General features: G+C 48.6%; 1 protein-coding gene across 2 annotated transcripts in view; it reads left to right on the top strand.

Moving 5' to 3' along the window:
- GNAO1 (G protein subunit alpha o1) overlaps window positions 1-25317 on the top strand; it is a 139272-nt gene that overhangs the window by 86500 nt on the left and 27455 nt on the right. For both annotated transcript variants that reach the window (XM_058813254.1, XM_058813253.1), the window contains exon 4: window positions 6873-7033. In XM_058813254.1, coding sequence (XP_058669237.1) covers window positions 6873-7033 — 161 coding nt within the window. The remainder of the gene's footprint in view (window positions 1-6872; window positions 7034-25317) is intronic.

Raw genomic sequence — 25317 nt, forward strand, 5'->3', positions numbered from 1 at the left:
TCACTTTATTTTACAAATGCCAGGAGCCAGTGCAGCTCCCCCACCTGTGCTCCCACTGTGGCATCTCAGGCATTTCCCTGCCGTTTACTGCAGCACAAATACTCCAGAGCTGTTACATTTTATGGACTTCTACCCAGCAGAGGATATTAGGGAGAGGAGAAGGGCAGTAAGCTGCAAGGATTTTGCTCTCTCATCTTTCCATGTTTCCAGCCTGCTCCTCAGCACTGCGGCAGAGCTGTTCCCTGCAGAGCATGAAGCCATGCGGCTAATGTCCCCCATCTGTGACTCTCTGTCTCATCCCCTCCCTGGTGGGCAGCGCTGTCTGTGCCTGCATGGCCTCAAAGTCCTCAGTGAGGGATGACATTTGGGCTTTCAGGTCCTGTACCCAGACCCTTTGCTCAGTGCTTGTAGGGCAGAGGGCCCATTGAAGCATCCTGTTCTTGGAGCGATGCTGGGGGAGCCTGCAGTGGCTCTGGACTCTTGGGGATGCCCCCTTCTTGAAATAGAGGGGACTGGGATGGACAGAGTGCTGTTTTCTTTCCTGGCTTTGCAGCTAGTGGGTCAGGACCTATTTTGAGACCATCTAACACATGCTTTCTGCCTTCCCCATTCTTGCTTGGGAAAATCAGGTCAGCTACCCACCGCGTTTGTCTCGCCCAGCTCTGGAGCTACTCTGAGCTCCTCAAGAAGAGGGGAGGACCCTGCATTTCCTAGAAAAAAGCAAACTCAGGAAATAACTTGTCCTAGCAGGTTGAGTTCTGTGTTGTTGGGTTGTGGGTTTTTCCCCCAGTAGTGAATGAACCACTATTTTCTACAGGATGTGGAGCTATAGGAATTCTTACTATGGTGGTGGGCAGCTGGCAGCCCAAGAGCTGAGTCTAGTTCATGCCTTATCCAGTCTCTGCATTGCCAGACAGTCATTAGTCCAAGCAAACCAGGAATATTATTTTATATGCGTTGAAGAGGGTTATACCCACATAAGGGCTGCCAAATTTTATTTGGTCAACTGCAGTATGATCCAGAATGGGAATGAAGGTAGTACTGAACACAGAGCAGTTGGCCTGCTGTAAGAATTATCATGATCTGCAATATCAGTCCTGCTCAATGTCTGCCCAAACAGGAAGCAGCAGACAGAAAAAAACAGCTATAACAAGGTTTCAGGCTAGAGATCCTAGACCACTTCCCAGACACACAGAACTGTTTGGCCAAGACAGAGGTGGTGGTGCCATCTTGGCTCCAGAAGGATGTGAAAACCAGGGCTGTGCTAACTGCCAGCACAAGCTCACAAGATCTGGATGTCACCATGGCTGCCTGGTTGTGTTTTCTGTACACAAGTCTGTCTGCTCCCAGACAGACAGCAGCCTTTTGGCATTGTATCCAAATCAGCCAACTTTTTTGTGAGAGGTGTACATGAGGGTGGATGGCTACTGTGACTCTGTGGAAAGCCAGCCATCTCTAACTTAATCTTTTAGGCTTAGCTTTGCTGTGTGATGCAAACTGCTAGAGAGCACTACACTGAGCTTTGGGGTAAACCACATTTCCCAGATCACTGGGGTCTCTGTCCAGAGTTTTGCATTTCCACCTTCAGCTAACAAGAGTGAAGAGGGGAAGTTTGGGTGCCCACCTCACAGTAATCTCCAAAGGGATGGATATTAATGAGCCACTGGATAGATTTTTACCTGCTCAGTGCCTTCCAGGATCTCTCAGCAAGCCAAATGCCAAGCCGAGGTGGGAGGCCTCAATTAAATGTTCTGAGGGTGGATGGAAGGGTGCAGGAGGAAAGCTGTCTCTGCCACGATGCACAGCAGCTGCTTAATGCCAGACAGACTTCCACAGATGGAGAGGTCAGCTCTGAAACACAGATGTGTGAGAAAGAGAGGGAGAGTGAGGGGGAGAGTCATACATGTAGCTATTTATTCAGTGTCTACAAAAATTTCTATGGACTTGGAGATGGGCCCTGGAAATCTCTGGAAAAGACATATTCACCAGCCATGCTTTGTTCCCAGGATTTAATCAGGCTGAAACTGTGTGAGAATCACTGACTTTTGCTGCAATGCAACCACTCTTTGGTTGGAAGTGGGGTCCATATTTCTGAGACAGTCTGTAAGGAGAAGGGGGAGGTTTTCAGTTTATGAGACACGTTCTGCCATGAAGTTACAGGACATCATTTCTCACTGGAGCAGCAGAGGCACACACTGCTGTGCCCTGAGGTCAGGATCTGATCCCCCACAAGGGTTCCCTTCCAAGGATGTCCTTTTTGGATGCTGGATGGTCTCTAGACATCAGTTTGATTATCCCCAGGTTCATCACTCATGATGGCCACTATTTCCACAAGATTTCTTGCTGATGACTGGTACTGTGCTGATTTGCCTCGTACCCCCAGCCAAACTGAAGTGCTTACAGTGCTCATCTTTTCCTCCACTGCATGGATTTTCTGAAGTGTTCTGAGAAGCAGCTCCTGGTACAACCAGCCACCAAATGAAATTGCCCCAGGATTAATCTTTGAGACAGGATAAGTGACAAGTATCATTAATCAGAGCAAATAATAGCAAAAAAAATTGATATTTACTGGGATTTAGTTCACCAAAAGGAAAGGACATTACAGTGTGGCCCACAAGCTCATACTTCCATTGGCTGTAACACAGCACAGCTCTGTAAGGTTTAGCAGATTTGTACCACACAGCTTCACACAAGGTTTTGCCTCTCCCTTAAAATTCCCCTTCCAGAAAACTATTCCTTTTGGAAAAAAATTTAAAATAGAAAGTCTCCTAGTCAGTGTCCAGGCAACTTCAAAGGATCAGAGCTAGGATTTGCTCTGGGGTAGTCAGAGATGGGTACCTGGGTCCTACTCCAGTCTGACTCTGCAGCAGCCAGGGCAGCAGCAGCTCTGCTGGTACCTTTGTAGTGCAGTTCTGCTGGTATCTTTTGGGCACCTGTCATGGGTGGTGGTGAGGAACAAGTAATTAGGGGTGGTCTGTATCAGGGGGATGGAAAATAACCTGCTAGCAGAGACAAACACCACTGCCAGTAGTGTCAGACTGCAGGGAGGGGCCCCTGTCCCTTCCAGCCAGGTAACACATTAATTGGGCTGTGTGGCTGCTGCAAGTCACAAGGTTTTGTATGCTGAGCACAGGCTGTGAGCTTGGTGACAGTGACATATGGGAGACAATTAAAGAGCTGCAGTTATATCCAGGTTAGGGAGAAAACAGATCCCCTTTTGAACTGGATTTGTGGTGCACAGGTATGCCCACAACCTGGGGTAAGGAATGACACATGCCAACTGCCCACTGTGTTTACAAGCTTCTTGTTCACATCTGCCTGTGGATTTCAGACCCTGCCCTGGCCTTACAGAGCCCTCTCCATTCCCCAACCAGAACGGAGGTCTGTTCTTTAGTAAAGCCTTTTTTGGTCTCTTGGCTTGATGTCTAAAGGCTGGATGTCTAATTTCACTTTACCAGTCTCTAAGCTCAGCTGTCTCCCCAGGCCATGCCCAGCCAGATTTAATTCTCCTGCTGTAGCTGGATGGAATCAGCATTCAGGACTGACACAAAGTGTCAAACCCCACTCTCCATCCACTCTCCATAATGAGCTGCCCAAAGGCATTCAGCTCAGGTGTTGGGGTTTCAGCTGCTATGGGAAGTGCAAGCCACTGGGGAGTGGCAGCAGGACATGTCAGAATGCTGCGGAGACTGGCTGGGATGCTCGTGCTGGGCAAGAACCAGCACAAAGGAGACCAGCCTGACCTCTTACCCTCCTCCCAGATGATTTGTTCCAAGACAGAAGACAGAACAGCTGGGAATGGCAGAGGCAGCAGTGGTGGAATGAGCCCTGCACCATTTTGTAGCTCCTTCCAGCTATGCCAGGGACCGAGCTCTGCCTATTTTTAGCTCCCGAGGTAGCTGAAATACCACTGTGATGTTCATTAACAGCAGCCCTGTTGGGTGGGAACTGCCAGGCAGGGGAATGGGGGGCTGGTTTGCCTGTTTTGTTTTGCTTTATTTAATTGCTGGCTGCAGTACACAGGCAGTGCATGGCAGGAGGCTCAGCTCCTCTCACCTCGGGAAAAGCAGGAGCAGCACACCCAGGGGAGGCCGGCAGGGAAAAGTCAATCAGGCAGTATTTAAAAATCTACCTGCTGGGCCCAGGGGGAGTTGGAGATTTTAATGTCATTCCCAGCTTGAGACACAGCCTGGAGAGTGAGAAAAGAAAGGGGTATCTTCTCTTCTTGGATCCTTAATTGCTCGTTAAATCATCTAACAAATGCCTGAACTCCTGGATGGCCCCATGCTCCTTGACAGAGGGACTTCAGCCTTGGCAGGGGGAAGGGGTATTTTTAAAAGTACTCATTGCACCTGCTTTTTCTGGATCTGTAAAACCAAGAGTTCAGTGGCTCACGCTGCAAAATAAAACTAAGTCTAGAATATTGTTACTACTGTTCAGCAGAAGCAATAAATTTTCCTTTAAATTCTTCCCATTTCAGCCTGCTGACTCTGTCTGCCCTGCAGGCAGGTGTCCATGCTGTGGGAGCAGAGCCTCTCCTGTCCCCAGAAGGGACCTCCAGTTACTGCAGAGGAGCATGTACCAAAATAATCCCCTGCCCTACGTGCTCAGCCCCACTTCTGGCCCAACAGACTCACAGAAAGCCACAGCCAGAAATGTCTGTGCCTGGGCACTCCCATTGTGCCTTGTCATTGCTGTTCATCTCTGTCTTCTGCTCAAACCCCCCGCCCGTGCTGGGTTTTACTCACAGGGAACTGCCACCAGTCCAGTAGTTAAAAAGGTGACACAGCTATTTCCCAGCACAGAAAATATGATGGCTGTGCGATTGCCTCTGATGCTTTGCAAAGAGCAGCCTGCAGTTCAATCCACAAAACTCAGAAGAAGCCCAGACCATGTCTATGACAGCTGGAGAGCTTCAAATGTGCTTTGCCATCACAGACAGATGGACAGATCTGGGGCTTATACCTGTAACCCCCTCCAGCAGTCAGGATAACATACAAAGATATCCTCCTACCTGACTGGAAGCATGGATGCTTTTCCTGCATCACCCATACACAAATACTGGGGCCAAGGCAGGCTGCAGCCATTAGCAGGTTTTATGTCATTTAGAGTCTGTGAAAAGAGCAGAACTGCTGCTCCAGCAGGGCAGGCAAACCATACAGATGATTTATGAATATTCACTCAGCTCACAAAGCACTCCAGGGCAGAAAACAAGCTTTTGAAATTAACTGAACTCTTTAAGGTTCTTCGTTTGTCTTGGCTTTGAGGTGTGAGTCACCAATATTTTTTCTCCAAAATGAGCAGAGTCTGTACAGAGGGCTGGGAGGATTCCTGGGCACTAAAATATGAAGTAAAGTGCCCTGTGAGAAAGATTTTATGTTCATAAAGCCTTCAAAGCATAGAGTCCACCCCATTAAGTTTTATGGGATACAATACTGAGACATACAGTACTGAGACTTCTTCAGCCCATAAAGGCTGGATGTTCAGGGCACCTGAGGCTCTTTCATTGAGCACTAAAATCTTTAGCAGCTTCAGTCTCCAGTGCTTTCAGTTTGGTGCCCTGCAATTTTTCCACAGTTTCAGTGTTCAGCAAAGAGGTTACAGAGTTTTGATCCTGACCATGCAGACCCTGCCATACATTCATCATTCCCATCCATACAATAAGGTTATTGTGGTGCTCCTCAGTGATGGCACTTCTGATTGTCCCCAGCAAAGCATGAGCAGAGCCTGCAATCCCCTCTCGAGGTTTGTGTTTCTGGCTTAGATCAAACACCCTGGAAGGCAAAGATTTCCACCTGCATTTGGCCAAGAATGGGTTCAGTCTAGCACACAGGAGACAAGAGAGTAAAACAAGAAATTTTCACAAGTTGCTGCACACACGCAAGGAACAAGAGCTCCTCTTTTCCAATTAATTATAGCAATAATAACTGGGTTTGTTTCAGCTAGTGGAAATAAGAGATTTTCAAAGCAATGAAAGAAAACCTCTGCAGATTAGTCAACATGCCAAGGGTTTCAGGAGTCTGTGGGTGCTGTGGGAGTTTACTTCTTGCAGAGCAAGCAGAGGGGGTCATGAATTTGGGTGTCCTTCTTCACAGACAAGTGAGGCATCAGCCACTGTGGACTATTACAGGAAGGCTGAACTCAGCTATTCCAAGGCTGTCTAGACATTCCCATCCTAAATCTAAGACATATTCCAGACCCAAGTTGTGTCAGAGCACTATCCTCCAGAAAACATTGCTGTCCCAGTGAATCTCATTTTCTCTCACCAAAAAAGATTCTGTCTGAGAATGGCCAGCTGGCCCTGCCCTCACTGCCATGCTCTGTAACCATGGGAGATTCCTCTCCCTCTGAGTCACAGAGCACCGCAGCCAGCCAAGGTGGTCTGCATTAGCCCTCCTAGCAGGGGCTCATAGCAAAAAACAAGAATTTAGGAAAAGCAATAAACGAGCATCTGGAAAAAATTGTTTCTGGAGTCTTTCTGTTGTTCTTTCTGATACAAAGCCCCCACTTCAGCTAGTTTCCATTTCAGTTAAAGCAAGGTGTTGTTGCTAACAATTTTAAATATCCTTGTACATGTATGAATTCCTATCTGTTCCCATGAAATTCCACACGTGCAGTGCAGACTGCTTTGTCTGTTGAACAGAAATACTTGTTGATATGAGGTGGATTGCACAAGCAATCTTTTTCCTTGTGATTTCCTTCCTCCATCCTCCTTTTGCCCTTTCAGCTGAATCACAGAGTGTGGATGCTAAATCCCATCCTGAGAAACACGGCCTCTTTACTCCTGATGGTCTGGTGAACTGTTCCTGAAATCTCTGGCTCCAAGTTCTGCCTGAAGCATCTGTGTGAGCTCTTGTTTCTTTCCTCTGCAGGCTGATGCCAAGATGGTCTGCGATGTCGTAAGTCGGATGGAGGACACAGAGCCCTTCTCCCCAGAGCTGCTGTCAGCTATGATGAGGCTCTGGGCAGACTCTGGGATCCAGGAATGCTTCAACCGGTCCCGGGAATATCAGCTCAACGACTCAGCCCAGTAGTGAGTATCCCTTCCATGGCCTTGCATGTTGAGAAGCTGCATTTGATTTGTTGAAGTTTTAACTGAAGTGAATGATCTCATAGCAGTGGAGCTCAACGTGTCTCTGCTTACAGTCTGGGATGTGTGTTGTGTCACAGGCCACTGCAAAGCACAAAGGATCAGGCAGGACATTCATGTCCCCTCTTGGCCACGCTGGGGTCAGGTCTGTGACCCCAAGGCCAGGTTCCCAAACAGCTCTCAAATGTCTCAGGGTAGGTTTTTGCAAACATGGATCTAGTGAACATAGGCAGATCAACCTGTGGGCACAGCAGATGGCTCCTTTGTCTGACTGAGAACATAAGGGTGTGATCACCTGCTTTGTACAGCAGTACAGCTCTTGGGTTTGCTTTTCTTTCCTGTTTGCTTTCCTTTCCCACTGTACTTTCTGTGGTTGTACAGTGTACTGATAAGTCAGCTGGATTACAACCCAGGCTAAGGGACATCTTTACTTTTCCAGGGGTATTGAGTTTCTCTTGTAATGCAGTCGTGGCTGCTCTACCATTAGGGACCACATCCAGATGTCACTCAATGGGAATTGTCTGAGTCCATGGCTTTGGCTCGTACTGTCATGAGGACAGGACATCCACCCATAAATGGCTGCTGTGGCTCTGAAGAGATGTTCAGTGTCTCCCCAGTTTCAGTTCAGACCTCTTTGTAATGATAATCGATCCAATATATTTGCTTCCACCTAGGCCAAGAGACCAAAGGCTTTCATCTCATAATTTCAACCACAGCATCTGTTACAGTCAGGCAAAATGCCCCTGGCCCTGGACTGTGTCTTGGGCAAGAGTCAGCCAAAGGTGGTTAAGTGTAAACATAAGGAGCAGGCAGGCAGAGAGCATTCATTTCCCCAGCTCTACCCTTGGACCTTTTGGTAATCAGGGAAACAGAAGCTTCCCAATGGTGTCAGGCAACGCTATGTCCATGCTTTTGGCTGTCACAATATCCCACATCAAGTTCAGCAGCTGTTTCCTGCACTTCTGGAATTGTTTGGCAGCTCTGCCTGGGGTGTTCCTGGATATCCAACACACAGCCCAGGCACTGCTGTGGCTTCTGGTTCTGCTCTGTGTGGTGGGGCTGGTGCTCCCAGCTGCACCAGCTGCTGCCACCAAGCTGGCAGGGCAGCTGGGGAGAGCAGCTCCTGAGGTGCTGCAGCAGAAGGCAAGTGGTGAAACATCATTTGGCATTCATGGAAAACTGGATGGGAAACCTGCAGATGTGTGGTTGGTGACACAGCATCCCACCCAACCATGATCACACCTCAGAGATGATCCTGGCATTCTGTTGCCTTTTAATCAGTACGAGGTGGATGATGGGCTTAATCTGTATTTCATTGCCTGTAGTAGCAAAATTAGCTTTCTCTTGCCAGCAGCTTTTTCTTTTTTTCTTCTTTTTTTCACAAAATAAGGGTATGATGGCATAAACATACCTTTAGAGATATAAATTATCTAAAATGCCAGTCCTAATTGCATTACACCTTTGTGAAAAAACCTTCAATTGTTTTAGAGCCAATTACCTTGAGGAAAGTATTTTGATTTTCCTTCCACGCAAGATAGCAGTTGAAAATAATAAGCAGAGCTCTCCCCATATGACCAGCTGCTGTGCAATTCATCAGCAAGAGCTCTGAAACCACAATCAGTTTCTAGGCATCAGCTGAAGAGGCTCTGTGCTGTAGTATTCACAGCAATTGCAGTCTAGGGGTTGCAGCCCAGCCAAATGAATTCTGGTCTCTGAATTTTGTCTCTGACAAAATCTCTTGCGCCCAGATGGGGATGGGTGACCCTCTGTGGGCAGTGCTGTGGTGCCTCTCTCCTTGGCTGCACTGTGTGCTGTGGCTGGACACCTTTTCTCTCTGGGCCAGGCTGGATGGGGAAGCTGAAGATAACAAAATCCTTCTCATTTACAGCCCTGCTGGTGCTCAGGAGCCTCTGGTGGTTCCAGCACTGGGAGAAAAGATGTTTTCATGTGGCAGGGCACCAAAACACATCCTTCTGCACCTCCAGGCCTTGGTGCCATCAAGGAGATGGTGGTGCAAGTGAGAGCTCAGATGGCACTTATTCACACCCAGTGGACTCCCAGTGAAAATAGGCATATATTTTATTTAATTCTTCGATGCTTTGGGGTTGTTTACTTTTGCATGAGTGGAAGATTTGAAAGTGTTTTATATTTTTTTCCCACCCTAGGAAAAGGCTTGTCTTTATTGACACTGATACTCAATTTAAAACACTATCAACTACAAAATGCCTTTTCATTAGGGCTGAGAAAAATAAATTCCAGACAAGAAGTGAATTCCAAGTTCCCCAAAGTCTGAAAAACAGTGACAGGCAGTGAGCTGCACTAGCATTTCATTTCAGGCTTCTCCTGGTGCTAAGCCTTAGGGACTGGCACTTTGCTGGCGGGAGGGAGGTTTCCTGCAGGAGTTGGAGATTGTGCTCCACGGCTGCTCAGCACATGCCACAGAGCCTGGAGGCACCAAGTGACCAGGTCGCGTTGTGGCCAGCACAGGTGAGACCTTCAGGAGTGCTCTGGGCACTTCACCCCAGGAACCACCCCCCAAATGCCCTGAATGCTTTCAGAGCCTCCCCTGCTGCTTGGCTATTTCCAAGGAGCCACCACCTGGGCTTCTCTGAATCAATGCTGCTGTTGTCTTTAATTGTTCTTCCAGTGCTTTACCTTGGGTTTTTTTAAATGGCTGGAACAACAGGCCTTCCGTTGCAGCCCCTGGGAGACCAAGTCACAGGCTAATCAACAGCCTGCAAGGGTCAGCAGCATGGCTCTTGCCAGTCTGTCATCAATTTCACTGGAAATAAGTTTAATCTTTTGTGTTAGACTAAACAAGAAGTGAGTGTTAGCTCCCTTCTGGAGCCAGATGGGCCAGAGCACATTGCTTTCTAGCCTCTGATACTTGTAGACAAGTGTGGATTTCCTGCAAAGCTTTGTTTCTTTGGGGATCTAAAGTCAGCCAGTCCTTAGCAAGGATTTGGTAGCTGCTGCAAAGGAGCAGTAGAAAACAGCACTTTTATAAAGGAGGAACAGGGAAGGTTCTGTAATGGACCCCCCGTGTCTTGGACTGGAAAAAGCAAAACCATAAGGAAGGCAAGACAAGGGAAGAGAGTAAGATGTAGCAATTGGTTTCATCTTTTTTGTTATTGCATTTTTTTGTAGTTCCCTAAGGCAAATTTACGGGTGGGTTGCGTTCCACATTCCTAATATCTTGATTTTGTTTTTATTCCTACTTAGTCTCCTCTTCCTTTCTTGTCTCTATGCCTAGGAGCTAAATCTACCTCTGATCATCAAAGAGTCTGGGCAATGCTGATGTCCTTTTCTTCTCCAGCCAGTTTCTGTGTGTGGAAGCACATCTGTGACCCACATTTTGCTTTCAAAATCAGCAAAACAGAAAGGTTTCCAGCTGGTTTCCTTAATCTCCTACTTTTGTTCAGATTTTAAAATTGTCTTGTGTTTCCTAGCCTCGAGTTCCTAACTAGGCTGGTCAGTGGAGTGCAGCACATAGGGCAAGTCTGATCTTAAGCACCCAGGGATGGGCACTGGCTTTGAGCAGCCTCCAAACTTCAGGGGGGAAATGGAGCAGACAGAGCATCCACATGAGCACTAATTTTCCCTGTGCATCTCCAAACAGGAACAGGCCCTGCAAGATGTGTAGGCAGAGACAGTTTGCAAGTACACAGACACAAAAAAGCCAGAACCTATCTCAAGTTCTTCTCCTCCTGCTTCCAAGTACTTTGAAAGATCATTTGATAATGCCAGGGCTGTGAAACTACCGTGAAAATGTAAAATATTTTAAGCCTGCATTCAACTCATCCATCTTCACACATATCAGAGGTGTCAGGGCTAGGAAGGGAAGTTTGTTGCCTTTGGCTCCCTCCATCAGGAGCCAAGGAAGAGAGACATGCCTCTGGAGAGGGATACAGACCTCACTGCTCAGTGGAGAAAGAGATGCAATTGTGTTTGTTGCTGTAGCACAGCTAACCACAGCACTGACATCCCAAGTCTGTGCCAAATACCCAGCCCAAACTGGACAACACTTTGGTTATTTCATCTTCAAGAATTGGTCTGGCAGTGCCTTACAGAAAAACGGCACCAGACTCAGAATAAAATACTGCAGTGCCTTCCTTCTCACCCCATCTTGTGTGGGACTGCTTTCTGATCTATTTTCTTGCAAAAGAATTGTCTTTTCACGACGCTATCACCTTCCCTTCTGATTCTTACTGCATCCCACGTGCCAACACATGCTTTGCATCAAAAAAGCAGTTAAGAAAGTAGAGCCAGATGTTGTTGTGATGTGGTGAATGGCTTCCAGATTGAGCCCTGACAAGGCAGCATTGGAACAGACTGCCCAGAGAGGCTGCAAAATCTCCATCCTTGGAAGTGCTCAACACTGAGCCACCTGAGCTAATTTTCAAACTGAATTTAACTTTGAAGTTGGTCCTGTTTTGAAAAGGGGGATGGGCCAGATGAACTCCAGAGCTCCAACCCACACTGGCACTCCTGGGTTTGTTCTTTTTCCCTTCGCTCTTTCTCTGATAACACTGGGTTTAAAAGAGAGAAAGGGTCTTGGAGGTTTGCTGCACTTTCTTGTGTCTAGTCAAGCAGGACCATGCAGCTCTATGATAATGTCCACATCCCACTAATCCCATGGTCTAAACATTTACCTTCACCAGCAAGGCAAACATTTAAACCAAGGGACTTGTGGGACTTGGTCATTATGCAGGACTGTCAGGACATGATCCATTTTAATGAGCTGCAATTGTTTCTGGCACGCCCAGACTGAAGAAAGAAAAATTATAGGTCATGGTTCTGCATTAATATTCCCATCAGGTGTGTAGATTCCATTTTCCCATCACAGCTTTTGCATTAGAATATGGTTTTCTGCACACCCATCTTACTCGTGCCTGTCACTTGCGCTCCCTTGCATTTCATTGGAGGCAGTAGCAGCATAAATGGAACAGTCCAATTAATTGGGATGACTTGCATTGCACTGTTTATTGAACAATGCACCTTTGTGTCTTGGAGCCCAATAAAGCAGAAAGGAAAAATACATCACAAGTGTAGAGGTAGGTACATTTGTCTGAATTTATGGTTTAATTTACCCCAGTAAGTAAATATGCCCACCAGCGCTGAATAATCAAGTTCCCCTACAACAAGAAAAACAAAACAGTCCTTAAAGGCCAGAGCTGGTGGACTGGAATCACCAACGTTGCTCCATTCCCACAAATGAGATGCAAATGTATTTATAGGGAGGAGCAGCTCTGCAATGTCTGCAGGTGCTGATTCTGGAGTGGGGCTGTTTCTTGGCAGTGCAAAGTGAGGGAGACACAGGCAATCTGAGCTTCAGCCTGTTATAGTCCCACAGGGCTTGGGAGAGGTCTTAGGTCTCATTATTATCCTCATAAATTAAGGAATGTTGTTATTATATGGCTTCTCCTAGGGCTGTGTGTGAGGTGGAGGAAGAGCACAGTAGGAAAGACATTGTTTTTAAATCATCTGGATGTTTTCCAGCATCTCCCCCTAAGTCTTCATCCATCTGGAACACCCAATTTCACCAAAATTGGGTACAAAGTCTCCAGGGGCTGCCTCTGTTGGCCCAAAGCAGAGTGGAGACCACATCATATTATCTTGACAGCATGTGTTAAGTCACCTTTCTATCCCCCCAAGGGCTGACAGGAAAGCAGGAGGATTGAGCTTCTTTGGCAGAAAACTCCCAGGCAGAGAGGTCTGCAGGACTCTGCATAGCACAGTCTCATCCAAGATATTGGATCTCTTTATAGTGCCCATCCCACTTGGCCCCTCTGAGACCCCAGGGCAGAGGCAGAGCTCCCCATATCCACTCTTTTGGGGAACAGCTCTGAAGAGACACAGGAGACAGAGACTGCCCTGCAAGGAGGAGCAGAGAAGCTGCATGTGTAGTTCACTCCTTGAGCACAAAGGCACAGCAGTACCTGCCACCTCCCTGCCTCATTCTGTGTTCCATCGTAACTGTGTTGGCCTTGGATTAGTAAAATCTTGACACCCTGAGTAAGTAAATTGGTATTTAATGAGACACAATTAAATGGGCTCATCAGATCAGGGCTGTCCCCATTTTGGCAAAGCTCACACCAAAAGGGTAGGAGCTGAGGTAGTTCACACTGCCTGGAGGAGGAGACACTGCAAGAGCTTGGAGACGATCTCTTCTCTTTTCACATTTTGCTCGGTGGTGAGGAGCAGCCAGCACCATCTATAAACACAGCACAGGGCATCCCCCCAAGGAAACCTGCTGAACCACAGCCCTGAACCCCAGATAATCTGTTCTCATCTCCAACTGACAGACCCAACAGGAATTTCTTCCTGCCTTGTGAAGGGCTGTGGGTGACAGATTTGGCGCAGAAAGATTTGACTTTTTTTGGCTGAGTATTTGTGTATTTTTAGGCTGAAATGTCCTTATGAAACCAGCTGGAGCTGGCAGGCTGCCACCAAGGGTTGAGGTTGGGTTTTTTTTTGTTCCGTTCAGTTTGTTTTTTCACTGCTGCCCCTATTGCTGGCTGCATCCTCCCTGTCCCACCCTTCCCCAGGCAGCACTGACACCCTGCACTGAGCCCCTCTCTGTGTCTCCCACCTTGCACCCCGAGCTCCTCATCACACCAGGGCGTGGCAGGGCTGGGATGCAGCTTCACAGCCAGGCAGTCCAGACTCTCCTGGGAGCTCACAGCTCCTGCTCCTCCTCCCCTGCAAAGCCAAGGAATCCAAGCTTCCTTCTCCCTTTCTGCACCCTGAGGCTGGATGTACAGTGCACCCCCAGCTCCACCATCACACCCTGCCCTGCAAGACAAACAGCATCACCCACACAGGCTGAGGGCAGGAGATGCTGAGGGGTGCACCAGAGAGGCTCTCAGGGTAACCATTGCTCCTAGAAGCTCCTTAGGGAATTGGATAGCCCTAGTGAGGCATTTGTCCCCCCGTGTGTGTGATTCCTGATTTCTGCCAGCCAGTCAGCACCCGGCTCTGTGCACCAGGGGCTCTGAGCCCTGTCCCCCAGCAATGTGTGTGACCACGTGGGGACATTGGCTGCTCTCAGCCTCCTGACTCTGCAGTGTGTCTGCAGGAAAATCTGTCAGGAGCTGTGAGCCCACCATGGCTCCTCACAGGGCTGGCGTCAGGGCTGGCACCATCTGTGAGGCTGGGAGGTGAGCCTGGCCCTGGCTGTGCTTTCCCAATGTATTTGTACCCGTTTGAAATCCTTAAATGGCAAAGAATGGCAGGAATGCAGGGGTTTCTGTGGAGGCAGGCTCCAGGATGGAGCAAGCTGTCTTCCACACAGGTCTGCAGGCACCATGGTGAGATGCTGCACAGCTGCCTGTGCCCCCCTCCCCGAGTCCTATCCCAGAAATCATCCCAGTTTGTAAGGAAAAGTTCAAAAAGGACTTTGCTGCAGTCCAGGGAGCAGGTAGCAGCACACTGGGAGCTCTGGGGCAAAGATGCCTGCCCCAGCCATAGGGTGAAGAGCCCAGCAGGAGCCACTCCAGCCTAGGACAGGCCCTGCTAAGCAGGGCAGATCACTCTGTGTGCTCAGGATCCAGTTATCTTCTTTTCCCCTCCTTCACAGTTTCTGATTCCTCCATGGAATTCCTCCATCTCATCCCCATCCTGTGCCCCCTCAGGGCTCTGAACCACTGTGCCAGAGTGGTGCCATTCATCAGCCCCAGGGTGCAGGAGAGCTCCAAAGGCTTTTGAGTGACTGCCAGAGGTGTGCAGCTGCTGCCACTCATCCCCCCAGCCCCTCCTGGGGACCAGACAGTGCACACACACTCACCCTTCCCACCAGAAGAATGCAGCATCCCCATCCTCAGGTTAGGTGTTTCATCCAAAATCTGACTTTAAGGTTAGGAGTTAAATCCAAACCCAATCACAAGCCTAGCTAAAACTCCCTGTTTTTCAGAATATATTAAGAGAACCATTGGAAAATTGCTTTTATCTGCTGCTTCCTAAACCCTCTGGCTTGTACTTTGAAGCCTTTTGTCTGTGAACAGGAGAGTTGGAAAACCCTTTTTTATTTCCTTAAGCAAATAGCCCATCTAATATCCAGCCTTGAGGGGCTTGAGAGAACAAGAATGAAGGTGAAAAAAAACAGGATGTAGCAAACGTTGTGACAAGCTGTAAAATCACCAAATCACAGGACTCAGCAATGATGGGCTTGAAGCAGCAGATCTGTGCCCATGAAGGGAGGGTGGCACAGCCCCTGTTGGGAAGGCAGAGCTCCCCAGCCCCCGTGGTGCTGTCAGCCAGCAGGGCTGCAGCTCCTTGTCACCATTCCCGGTGGGGACAATGACAGGGGGCTGTTGGTGGGGACAATGGCAGGGGGCTGTTGGTGGGGACAATGACAGGGGGCTGTTGGTGGGGACAATGGCACGGGGCTGTTGATGGGGACAATGGCACGGGGCTGTTGATGGGGACAATGACAGGGGGCTGTTGGTGGGGACAATGACAGGGGGCTGTTGGTGGGGACAATGGCACGGGGCTGTTGATGGGGACAATGACAGGGGGCTGTTGATGGGGACAATGGCACGGGGCTGTTGATGGGGACAATGACACGGGGCTGATGATGGGGACAATGGCACGGGGCTGATGATGGGGACAATGGCACGGGGCTGTCCATGAGCTGCTGACCCCACAGTGGGGCTGGGCAGGCACAGCAGGGCTGGGGAGCCCAGGGCAGCAGCGTCCCAGCACCTGCACACCACGGTCCTGTGGGCTGGGATTCACTCCGTGGAGCTGAGAGCACCGATTCTTTCACAGAATAATTGGTACAATAGCTCTAATTAGCCCTGGAGCAAACAGCACTTTGTGTCTGCTCATCCAGGCTGTGTGAGTGGCTGGGATGCTGGGCGAGCCCAGCCATGGAGCTGCAGTTTGGGTGGGAAAAGGGGAAATTCTGGGTCCTTTATCCAGGCTCAGCAGCATGGGCACACACTTGGCCATGGCCAGTGCCCTGTGTGTGCTGGGTAAAGGGACTGTCCTGGGAGGAGCCTGGCACCAGGGGATTTAGGTACAGGCTGTGCTTTTCCTTGGCATTTCGGTACAGCCCTCTCCAGGGCTGGGTCAGTGCCAGGGGTGGCCTTCCTGCCTCCTCCCTCCCTTGGAAACCTGACAAGGGGTTTGTTTGTACCTACTTCTCCCCAGAGCACTCTCAGATGAGACTCTTGTTGATTTGGGCAGCAGAACTGGAGGCAGACAAATGTGATGCTGCCACAGCACTGCTCATGTGCCATTCCACCATACAAGCTGGGCATGAGCCCCATCAGCCTAATACATTGCAGACAGATTTTTGACCTTTTCCTATATTTTTTTATTTTTGTCTGCACCACACACTAGTTGGGATTAGCTAGTGCCAGGTTCATATCAGTCCATTCATCCACACCTTTTACACTAAAAATAACAGCGACTGTCTATGAACTATTGTTTCATCTTCCCCATGTATGTTCCTTGCCTCCAGACCACTGACCTATCACACAGATCCAAACCCAAAACTTCTGTATTCTCAGTCCACCCAGAAAAGCCTGTAACCCCCAGCCTGCCTCTCTCCCTGCAGAGTTCAGGGTGCTCCTGCAGGTACACACTCACCCTGCTTGGTGGGCACAGGCTCTGGGCAACGTTTCTCACTTTGTTCCTGACAGCAGAAGGAGGCTGGAGAACAGCAGAGTGAACCCCCATCCTTGTGCCAACATCCTCATGCTTACAACCCTTCCCACCTCCAATATATTTACTGCATCTGAATGCTTGAGTGCCTGGAGAAGGGACCTCCTCAAAGGTCCGTGGGTATCCTGAGACTCTCTGGAGACTCAATTTGTTGAGGAAAAAAGAGGAGAAATTATTCTGAGCCTAAATTTTAGGCAGCACCTAGTCCATGCTGCTGGGAAGGGAAGGAGGAGATAGAGAGGAGAGGGAAGCCAGGCACAAACTGCACCATTGAGCCACGCTGAGGAAGTGTCAGCTCTGGTTTTGGTGGTTAGTCCAAGTCATTTGCTGGGCATTTACAATGCATTTTGTGTCCTTGTAACCCCTTCCTTGCTGGGCTACACTGTGACCCCTGTGCTGAGCAGCAGGTTTGCTGGGAACACCAGGACTGAAAAGAAATTTAGTGCTCTAAACTGCAAACCTGGTCCATGAAACACCATGTGAGCAGTCACTGTAGCTCTGAGGCTTTTACAGCACTTTTGGTGATATAGATCAGCATTTCCCAGTCCCTCAGTATTGCTGTTGGTATGTGAGGTTTGGCAATAGCATAAGAACCATTTCCAAATCCTCCTTCAGGAAAACACCAGCCAGTACATCCTACTGAGCATCATTAATGTCACTTTAAACATTTGCAGTTAAACAGATCCATGCTCTTGCAGTGCCCAACATGAGAAATACTGCACCAGTGTGCTGTGATGCCAAATATGCTAAAGGCAGGAGCAGGATAAAGAAAGAGACAGAGATGGCTGATGCTAGCTAGCAGATGCAGAGAGCTGGGAATTGATAATGGAGTCCAGGCAAAAACCTTTGCTCAAATTAAACTAATGTTAAAGCAGCATCTTCACATGAAGAAATCCCCAGAGGACCTTCTCATTGAACAAAAATGCATAAACAAAGAAGTGACACAAATGCAGAAGTTACAAACAAATTCAGGAAAAAAGGCTGCACATTTCTGCCCAAGAGCTCCACCACCCATACCCTGCCCAAGAGCTCCACCACTCATACCCTGCTTAGGGACCACAGTTGGGGGTGGAAGATCTCTCCCCCCACACATGACAAAGAGCTGAATCTCCTGATCCACAGTCTCCATCCAGTCCCTCCTGCACTCAGGGCTGGCACTGCAAGGTGTAGGATCAGCACCCTCTCTGAAGTCCCAAAGGTCATCCCAGTGTGGGACTCCCTGATGTGTCAGGGCTGCCCATGGTGACAGTGGGGAGCAGCTTTGCTGCACGGAAGGTGAGACCTCCTGTAGGAATGGATAACTCACATCAACAGGGAAAGCCTGAAGAAAAATGGTCCAAAATCCAGTTTCTTGCTTTACACAAGCTCCTCGCTTGCCCCATGTTCCCAAAACAGCAGTGCCACATTACACTCCTCTGTGGCTTTGGCTGTGGTCCCCAGGTACTCCCTTTGTGCCACAGTGTGACACATGACACTGGCTCCCTGCCTGTGCTCACCAGGCCTGGGCACAGGGGCATGCCTGCTCCATGGTTCTCTGCAATGCTGCTGCTTCTTTTTCCTTACCTATGCCTTAAATCTCATCAGTCCAGTCCTCAGCCCTAGGGACAAGTGGGTCATGCAGTGAGCATGTGAAGAAGACCCCACAAGAAAAATAAAAATATTTATGGGGATGCAGAGGCAAGGGACAAGCAACAGTGCAGATATGATCCAGATCCCTCCTGCAGCCTTACCTTGTATGGACCTAAGGAGGCATTCCTGGGATTCAAGAGGTTATTTCTATTTTCACTTTGCAGTGGGAGCCAAAAAACCTCTGTATTTTGAGAAACTTCAAACATTGACTGGACACGGCTGATCCTTCCATCAGCTGGTGCGGTGCCACCAGATGAATAAATCTTGCATGCATCTGTAATTACTGCTTAGCTTGTCTTTAAGTGCTCTGTCATTGATCTGCAGAACTCATCAAAATCCATAAGGGAATGCATGAAATGATATTGGATGGAGCAGAAAGGTACATGACAACATCCATTTTCAACCTTGTTTGTTCACCAAAAAAAAAAAAAAGAAGAAAGCATTTATTTATCTCCATTCAAATTCTTGGGTTAACTTGTGATTTAATCATCAATTGTAACACTGTTTTATCAGCTGCTCTTTATGTAGGGAATGTATTTCTTTCTTGTAGTGGGCCTTAATAAAATACATTCAGTTTCTACCAGCTGGCCCCTAAGTGAGCAAAATCTCTATTAAAAGCATGGAGGAATATTGCTTGAGGTTTATAACCCTAAATATGGATAGTTCTGGTGGTCAAAGCTTCTGACTGCATATTAGGGAACCCAAAGGGATTTCCAAGTGCCACCACAGACTTCCCATTGTGTCCTCAGGCAAATAATCTATCCCCTTGATACTTCCATTCCTCCCAAAGCAAGTGTGATTAGTAGTGTTTCCCTGCTCCAGTGGGAGGCTGGGAGGACTCATCAGCCCTGCCCAGCAGGAGCTGAGGTGCAGCAGCAGCAGCAGGGAGCAGGGGCAATGCTTTGCTCTCCAGCCCTCGCTCGAGGGGCTCTCCTCCCCTCCTGCAGCCAAGGGGAAGCACACCAAATGCATTTATTGGGAATAAAGCCCACCATGCCTGGAAGAACTGGTGTTTTCCAAACCTAACGTTTCTCTGGCCCAGCTCCATCCTCCCGCTGGAAGTGAAGTGCTCCTGGGTCAATTCTGACTTCTCCCATGAGCAGGGAGGAACTCCTGCTCCTCCCACCTGGCTCACTGCAGCACCTTGGCCCAGGGCTTGCTCCCAGGAGATGTGGTCACTGACAGCTCAGTGGGCAGGCAGCAGAGGCTGCTTCTGGCAGGGACATGTCCCCAGGGCACAGAAGAAACTCTGCCCAAGCTCAAGTGCAGACAGCTTTTCCCAGCCCCATGGTGGGAGATGCCTCTGAGGTGGTGTCGTCAGCTCATGTCCCACAAAGCCACAGCAGCTTTGTGACTGGGCTGTCCCCTACAGAGTATCCCAAATTTTGCCATGCAAATATCCCTGATGCATCTTGAGCTGAGCACAGGGATCAGCCCACTCCTGCAAAGGCCTGGGAGCAACCCAAACCACTGTCTGGGGGACTGCAGGAGCCTAACCCCAGGAGGGGGTGTGTGGTGACAGAAAACTCTGCTAATAGACCTCTGAGGTTGCTTGTGCCAGTAGAAGAGGGAGAAAGGGACAATGGGGGTCCAGCAGGTGACAGCCATTCCTGGTGAGATCAATGGAGCTGGTTTGATATTCTATAAACAATCTCCTGACAATGATTCACTTCAACATTTTCTAAAGGGATGAGAAACTCCATGAATTTTCCCTTACGTGTCTCTGCTTCTGGATCTGGCCTGGATTGAAACCAAACTGCGGCAATACCACAAGCAAAGCTGCTCTCCAAGGAGCCTCAGCCTGACAGCTGCTGAGAAGGACCAGAAAGTCCATTTGTGTAGCACAGATTTTACACGCCTGAGAGATCTGCCCATGTCTGGGATAACTGAGATATTTTTAGAGTGCAGCCAAGGGTGAAATTTCCAGGTTTTGCTTTTGCTACCTATGAGTCACATCTGCCCATGGCAAAGCACTGGCTAATTTTGGTACCCATGGTTTTTGGCAGGGATGCTTAAATGACATTTGAAAGCAGAAATCCCCATAGCTTGCTAATAGATCAGGAAAATGGACAGATGAGAAGATCCAGAGATATGATTCCCACTCCATCACCAGCAGTGCATCTTCCTCAGCAGGGTGAGTGGATAAATGGGGCCCCTGATTGAAGCTCCCGACAGACCTACCCCACTCCTCCTAATTGCACCATCATCCAGCCATGGGCATCCTCCAGCTAGCTGATATGAGAACACAGATCTCATTAAGGGATGCTTTCCTTTGCAGCATTAGATCTAAATCCCTCACTGGTGCTGTCCCTGCTGCAGACAGACAGCAAGCACTACAAAACATTGCAGCTATATCTAATTATTTTCTTCCAGCTTAGAAATGGAGATATTAATGCTGCTTCACCAACAAGTGTGTAAATAGATGTCCCAGGCCTTTGTGCACACCCCAGTGAATATGTCTGGCCAGCGGCTGATCAAAAGGTTAAACTCTGTGGGACTGGTTTCATCTGTGGTCCCAGCTGTCTGCTTTCCAGGGCTGGAGTAATTCTGAGTAATTAGCTCATTTGGCCTTGGGGCCAAATTGAATATCTGCTGTGCAATGCAAGGAGCATTGGGGCAAGCAATCCTTCATGCCTGTGCTGGTGTGCTCACTGGGGGCTGTGCATGCAGCAAACTGGGTTAGTTGATGTCTCTCCCCTGTTTGGGCTCAGCAGATGCTTGTGAATGCACCAGGAGCCCTGCTGCAGCACAGGGCCTGCATTCTCTGAGCAAGACTCCTTCCCAGAACAAGCCCTTCATTATCCCAAACTCCCTAGAGCTTATTTTTAGCCCCTCCTTTTCTTTCCTTTCTTCTTTTTACAGTATAGAAAACCATCAGCTCCACTGTCAGCCAGCTTATAACAGCAGTCCTGGAGCAAAGAAAAAAAGCTTCAAACCCACTGACTCTGTTGCATAAAGGTTTAGGCACAGATCCTGCTCACTTCCAGGGTTCCAAGTCCCACCATTCCTCATCCCTTTTCCAGCTCAGCTACTGTCCTTCAGAGCTGGGTGCCAGAAGGAAGCAGAGCCTTACATAAAGCAGGAGCAAGGCTGGAGCTCTGAGCCTTCCTCTGCTTCAGCCCAAGTTCGATCAGTGCCTGCTGTGCAGAGGACACCCCTGTGCAGGGCCACCAGGAGAGAGGAGCCTGCACAGCCTGGGCCGTGCGTCACCCTGGGCTCACACAGAGCCAGCCCCTGTCAAAATCCTCTGCTTATAAAACAAAGGTGCCTTGTGGTCAGCAGCTCTGTGCTAAACAACAATTTAATCACAGACTTTATATAAAACAGTGGCACTGCCCAGATGAGGACACTGCTAAAAGGCATCACAGCACTGCTGGTGGGCTGTGTCACCATATCTGCCCTGTGCAGCAGCCCCAGGGCCTGGTGTGACACTGCCTGCTTCTCCACATAGCATCAGATTGAGGCACTGTAAAATAGATGGTCACTTGTAGAACAAGGCAGCTATGGCTCCCTCCTTCCTCCATCTCAGAAAGGATTTGGGACATGAGGAAAACCCCTTTCTATGTAACAAAAGGCTCCAAAGTGCCTCTGTGAAGCAATGTCTTGGTAGCAAAGATGCTGCACAGTGGATGTTGTGGAGGTCTCAGAGATGTCTACAGAGAAACAAGTGGGAGATAGAGAGGAGAGAGAGGACAGCTGTTCCCATTCAAAAATTAACAAAGTTAAACTCTGACACGGCAGTTTAAAAACCGGAAAAAGGCAGTTTGTTCACAGACAGGGTAGCTGAGCTTGGAAATTCCTTGCTGCAGATGTGGTTGTTAGAAGCTTAAATTGCTGCAAAAAGTGCCTAGACAAATTTCTGGAAGAAAAATCATTGAGGGGTAATAAATATAAAGATATCACACTTCTCTTTGAAACTCTGTTATCCATATGAACTGCTGGAGGCTGGAAAAGCTGAATACTGCATGCTTGCCCTGTATTTGTACTTTTCTCTTAACATCTGCTCTTGGACACTAGCTAAGCTAGGTGAGTCATAGATCTGACCCAGACATGTTGTTTTTCTCTTTTGTAAGGGCTCTGATATATCAAAAAATACCTTTTTCATCCCCTCTTGCATCCCATCCAATTTTCAAGCTTCAATGCAGAAAGATAAGCCCACATTTCCTTTCCCAGGACCCCAAAAATCCTTTCTGGGTAAGTTTCTCGTGCTTGCTGTTCCTCCAAGACCCACCTCACCCCCAGCCAGAGCTCTGTGATGACAAACTCAAACCATAACACGCTGGCCTTTGATTCCATCAGTAAGGAGCAGAGACGTGGCCAGAGCTGACCAGCTGTGAGCAAAGCCAGCCAGCACTTGCACCTGGAGCCCCCTCATGTCCTCAAGTACCTTTGTTACACAGCTGCTATTTAGTGACTCTTCTCATCCACATGTGATGCTAAAAATTATTCTGGATCCAGTCATGCCTTGGAAAACTGCAAGTCTAAGTAGGACAGCTAAATGCCAACCTGCTTTTATTCACTCCTCCTGCCTATCATTAGTATTAATATCAACTTGTCAAGTTGATCTTGATGTACAAGCCCTGTGCAGCCTTGCTTCAGTGCAGGGCCAAAACCATAAAAATGCATCACAACGCAGCATCTTTTTTGTCAAGATGTGGCACCTTCCTTTAACAGCAGGCACCATCCTCTTCACTCCCCAGAGAACAGTAATGAAAACTCAGGGCACCCAGCAAGGTTCTTTCAGGAAAGTAACACCAGTAGTCCCTGAGCCTGGTGACCATCCTTCAGCTGTTAGCAGCCTGCAACAAGCAGGCACCAGAAGTGACATCTCAATGGTTGGATTAAGTTAGGGGAAGGAAGTTGGGGAGTTTTCATGCTGGTGCCTCATCTGGTTGGATGTGAGATGAGATTTATCATGAGGCGCAGCAGCAAGATAGCAGGGCTTGCCATGTGATTCATGTGATTGCCATGGAGGCAGGACTGGCTGATGGAGCAGCACAGCCAGAAACACTAAACACATTACCCAAAGTCAAGGAGAAAATTCCCAAGACCTTCCTTTTCTAGGCTGGACTGAGAAAACACCAGACAATGTTCTTGGTCTCAGATGAGTTACTCATCCCCTAAGGTCTTTTCCCTACCTGCCATAACCCACATGGAAATGCCTCAGGAGCAGTGTGTGCCACCCTCTGGCTTTTGCTAGGGGGAGAGGAGGGCTCTGCAGTCTCTGCCCTCAGACAGGATTGATTCCTGAAGGGACACGATGCCACTGCTTGGCAACATTTCAAGCTTTTCATAACTGATAATTATTTAAGACACCCGTGACATCACCTCTATGTGTGCTGGATTGGTGCTGGATTGTGAGAGTGGGCTGTGCTTGCTTTTCCCCTTTCCCTCAAATATAACAGCAGATCTGACTGGACATAGTGTCTGCAGCAAAAACACTGTGGTTCCATCACCTCTGGGTGCTTGCCCAGCACCAGCTGCCCTGGCCAGCCAAACCAGACTGTATCACACCTTCAGGCAGCAGTGCCCACATGGTTTTGCTCTCTGGTAGGAGGTAACTACAAGAGTTTACTCTCTGTTGTAGAGCCACTACTGACACTCCCTAAATCCAGTGCTCATCCTCTGTACCCTTACTCTACAGTCACTCAATATTAAATGGTTTTTATACTAAATATACTTTGAATTGTGTGTTCATCATTGAAAGAATGGAAGAAGATAAGGTGGAAGATAAGATCAGATGCAGGCAGCCTTCCATCCATGAGCAAAGGAGTGTTCAGATAGAGCCTTCTTTACATAATCATTTAGATTTAGATGACATGGAGTCTGCTCATGACAACCTTGATTAAAAACTCAGCATTTGCCAGGACACAGTGTTGGAGCTGCCCCTTGAGTGCCTCAGTACACAGAGTCCAAAATAGCCCAGCAGTGACTCAGCTGCATGTGTTGACAAATGGGGATCTGCTTCCTCATCAAATACAACACAAGCCAACAAACCAAGGCTGGGGTATCCCACACACACATGGCCTTTCCTTCACAGAGGAGACATGGCCACAACTCAGGACAGCCAGGATGGAGGAGTCACTGGGAAGATGCTGCTGTCTCCAGGCTTGCTCCTGGAGTTGGAGCTCCAACTCCCACTCCCTGCAGAGCTGCCCCAGAGCAGGACCCAGCTGTGGCTGCTGCTGCACCGCAGCTCGTTGAACACTGAGGATGTGAGCGTGGCATCAGCACGGTGTGAGCACCTTGGGTGTGCACAGGGACAGCTGGATGATGCACAAAGACTGCCAAGGTGTCACCCTCACGGCAAGAAGAACGCAACAGAGCTTTCACCATCTTACTGCCATTAAGCTCAGTAGGTGTGAATGTCCGTCTGTGTAAGCTTTGCCGCAGGTATCCAACCCTGACCACAGTCTGCAACCTCAGCTGCCCTTCTGCACCCAAGGAAGCAGCCAGTGGAGCTTAGGTATAGGCAGCACAGTCCTGGGAGAAGGTTCCTGTGGTAGCCAAGAGCCTGAGGAGGGGTCCCTGTGCACACACTGCACATAGGCTGCTGCTGCTGAGCCATTCCCAAGGGACACCTGGACAGAAGTTCCTTTTCTCCATGCAGTGTCTCTGGCACCCACAGTGCTGCTACCAGGTGCTTTTGGAAACAGCAAATGAAGGGCCAGTACTACTGTGTATAGCTATTTGCTGTCAACTGGCCTGTATAGAGCTCCTGCCTTTCCTAGCCTCTGTTCAATGATCTCCTCTCCCTGTATTTGTGATTGCCATTTCCTCTGCATTTTGCTTTTAGCAACATAAAATAGTTGGGCTTTACCTCCCTGAGCATGGTATAGAGTGTGACTCAGAAACCTGCAATCTGCTTCAAAACAAAGCATTTAAAATAAAAGATATAAGCAGTAATGGAGCTACTTGGCTCAGGAGCA

This window comes from Ammospiza caudacuta, chromosome 13 (assembly GCF_027887145.1).
Source record: "Ammospiza caudacuta isolate bAmmCau1 chromosome 13, bAmmCau1.pri, whole genome shotgun sequence".
Lineage (NCBI taxonomy): Eukaryota > Metazoa > Chordata > Aves > Passeriformes > Passerellidae > Ammospiza > Ammospiza caudacuta.